The following is a 2,500-nucleotide window of genomic DNA, read 5'->3' as shown; positions in this document are numbered from 1 at the left end:
TATGTTCTGATTGACCAATCACGGAGTCACTTCCCGCCCTCACGTGCCGTCCTTCCCGCCGCGTTGTCAGATACTTTCGTTCCTCGTGGAGATGCTGCAGTAAGGGGACTCGTGCCTGACTCCCTGCTACGCCGCCTGCACCGACCCTGCACACCTTCTCTAGCGACCTGTCGCCGGCGACACGACCACCGGGGCCTCCGGCAGCGACACGCCTCCTGACGCGGTGAGTGGCGGGGTCTGGGGCGGCGCGCGTCGTGCGGATGGCAGCGGCGGCGCGGCGTGTGGATGGTGGCGGAGGGCGAGGAGGAGGAGGAGGAGGAGGTGGTGGTGGCAACACTGCGTCACCTGAATGGGGCAGAACACATGGTGGTCAGTAGCCGGACAGACAGGTCGGCGCGTTCACCATCTAGTCACCTTGTCCCATGCCTCGTGTTGGGCCGGTAGTCGCTTGAACGCGGTGGTGAAGAGTGCGCTGCGCGGCCCCTCGCCGGGAACAAGGATGTACAAGGATTTATCTCCGCAAACCAAAGGTGGGTAGTGAAGGGCTGATGGTGACGATGATGCCGCCGCGAACCTACATGGAAAACTGGACAGCGAAGGAAATTGTGCCAAGGAGTGACTATACGGGCTGACTTACCGCGGAGAGAGAGAGAGAGAGAGAGAGAGAGAGAGAGAGAGAGAGAGAGAGAGAGAGATGCTGAAGGGAGCGTGTTCAATCTGAGGTTCCATCGACAATTAGCTCGTTTCAAATGGTCGTATTTCCTCCTGACACGAACAGTACAGGTGTGTGTGTGTGTGTGTGTGTGTGTGTGTGTGTGTGTGTGTGTGTGTGTGTGTGTGTGTGTGTGTGTGTATTTCGTCCTCTAATATTTTGTCTCGGGGGGAGAGAGAGAGAGAGAGAGAGGAAAATAGTGATGCTGTGCGAGTTGAAATGAGAGAGAGAGAGAGAGAGAGAGAGAGAGAGAGAGAGAGAGAGAGAGAGAGAGAGAGAGAGAGAGAGGAAAGGAAGAAGATACGATGCTGCGTAAGTTAGAGAAAAATTGAAGAAAGGGAGAGAAGAAGGAAGAAAGTGAGGGAGGCTGCATGAGATAATGTGTGTGTGTGTGTGTGTGTGTGTGTGTAAGAGTACGTTTTTTGTGTGTATGTGCGTGTGGTGGCGAGAGGCTGCATACAGGGTCTCTATGCACAGGTGTGGCGGGATCATACACACGGGACAGGAATATATTCAGCAAGGCGGCACGCGCTAACAGGTGGTGGTGGCGGTGTCGAGGTCACGGACTGCACGGGATGAAAGGTTAGCGATCATGCACGAGGGACCAGCAAACCAAGCCTGGGTCGGTGTCCTCAGAAGCTTCCGCCTCTCACATCAACTATATCTAAAGGCTGAAAAGGAGATCAGTTGGGTTCTAATAAGTATTGTTTTAGGTTCATAGTACAGAAGAAGGGTCAGACTACCACCAGGGTCATAAAACTACCCCTGGAAATGCACACAACGCCGACGAAAGCCTTGTCAAATATGTTTGCATGGGCCCCTCAAGGTTTAAAAAATACGGGCCTCTGTTTCTCTGTCTGTAAACTCTCTCGTAGAAGTTGTTGGGGTTTCCATGGAGTGTTTTGTGATGCTAGTGATAGTTTTGCACGACGTCTGCATCTTGTACAGAAAAAATACCCATAAAACAAACGGTTGATCTTCTCCGTTGCTCTAGGAAGTAGTCGTATCGGGAACCCGTTACGTTTAAAAATCTGGGTCCTGAGTCGGTGTTCTCAGAAGCTTCCGCATCATACATCAGCTGTTTCCAAAGGCCAAAAAAGTGATTAATTGGGTTTTCATGAGTGTTTTTGGGGTCATAAATGACACTTATCTTTACTATTGTACAGAAAATGATAAAACTACCTGGAAATGCCCCAAACTCCCACGAAAACCGTCTCAAATGTGTATACCTGGGCGCCGATTACAGGGATGCATGGTGTGAATAGTTGTGTACGCTGTATTCGAATGCGAATACTTCAAATTCCAACGAATACGAATAAGAATTCAAATACGAATACAAATTGAAAGTGTTCATGAATACATCCATGCATGCTTTTCATTGTAAAACACCTTCTTGATTAACCGGGTATAGTACTGCTCCTAAGTTATGCAGCAGTAACATGAGCTCATGTACCTGTGCTATACACGACTGTTCTAGCCCAGGCTGCTTCAGTAGTAAGGAACAATGGCTGTCGCTTTTGATGGTATATTTTGAAGTATTTGTCAGATTATTCGCAGAATACGAATACTCTTCCCTTGTATTCGAAAACGAATGAGAATACTTTGATTTCTATAAGTAATTATCCGAATGCAAATATTAATACACAAAAATACGTTATTCGATTGTATTCGAATACGATTACCGAATACGAATACTTCACCCCCGGCGCCAAGACGTGTAAGAATATGGCCAAAGGGTCACTATACTCAAACGCTGCCGCCTCGGACTCCAACAATTCTCGAACGCCA

At 49.0% G+C, this 2,500-nt stretch overlaps 1 protein-coding gene across 6 annotated transcripts in view; it reads left to right on the top strand.

Annotated features, from left to right (window-relative positions):
* Positions 1-2,500, top strand: part of LOC126997720 (fez family zinc finger protein 2-like) — a 96,769-nt gene that overhangs the window by 64,388 nt on the left and 29,881 nt on the right. The window contains exon 1 of one of the 6 annotated variants that reach the window (XM_050858972.1): positions 78-223. The exons of 4 other annotated variants lie outside the window; for them this stretch is intronic. Coding sequence is in view for 1 of the 2 variants with exons in the window: in XM_050858967.1 (XP_050714924.1) it covers positions 350-530 (181 nt within the window). In the remaining variant the exon portion in view is untranslated. Of the gene's footprint in view, positions 1-77; positions 224-320; positions 531-2,500 lie in introns of those variants that run through there. One more of the 6 variants, XM_050858967.1, reaches the window with a different exon arrangement.

Source organism: Eriocheir sinensis, chromosome 12 (genome assembly GCF_024679095.1).
Source record: "Eriocheir sinensis breed Jianghai 21 chromosome 12, ASM2467909v1, whole genome shotgun sequence".
In the NCBI taxonomy this organism is placed as follows: Eukaryota; Metazoa; Arthropoda; class Malacostraca; order Decapoda; family Varunidae; genus Eriocheir; species Eriocheir sinensis.
The sequence above is the reverse complement of the archived record's forward strand: the minus strand, read 5'-3'. Positions and strand labels throughout refer to the sequence as shown.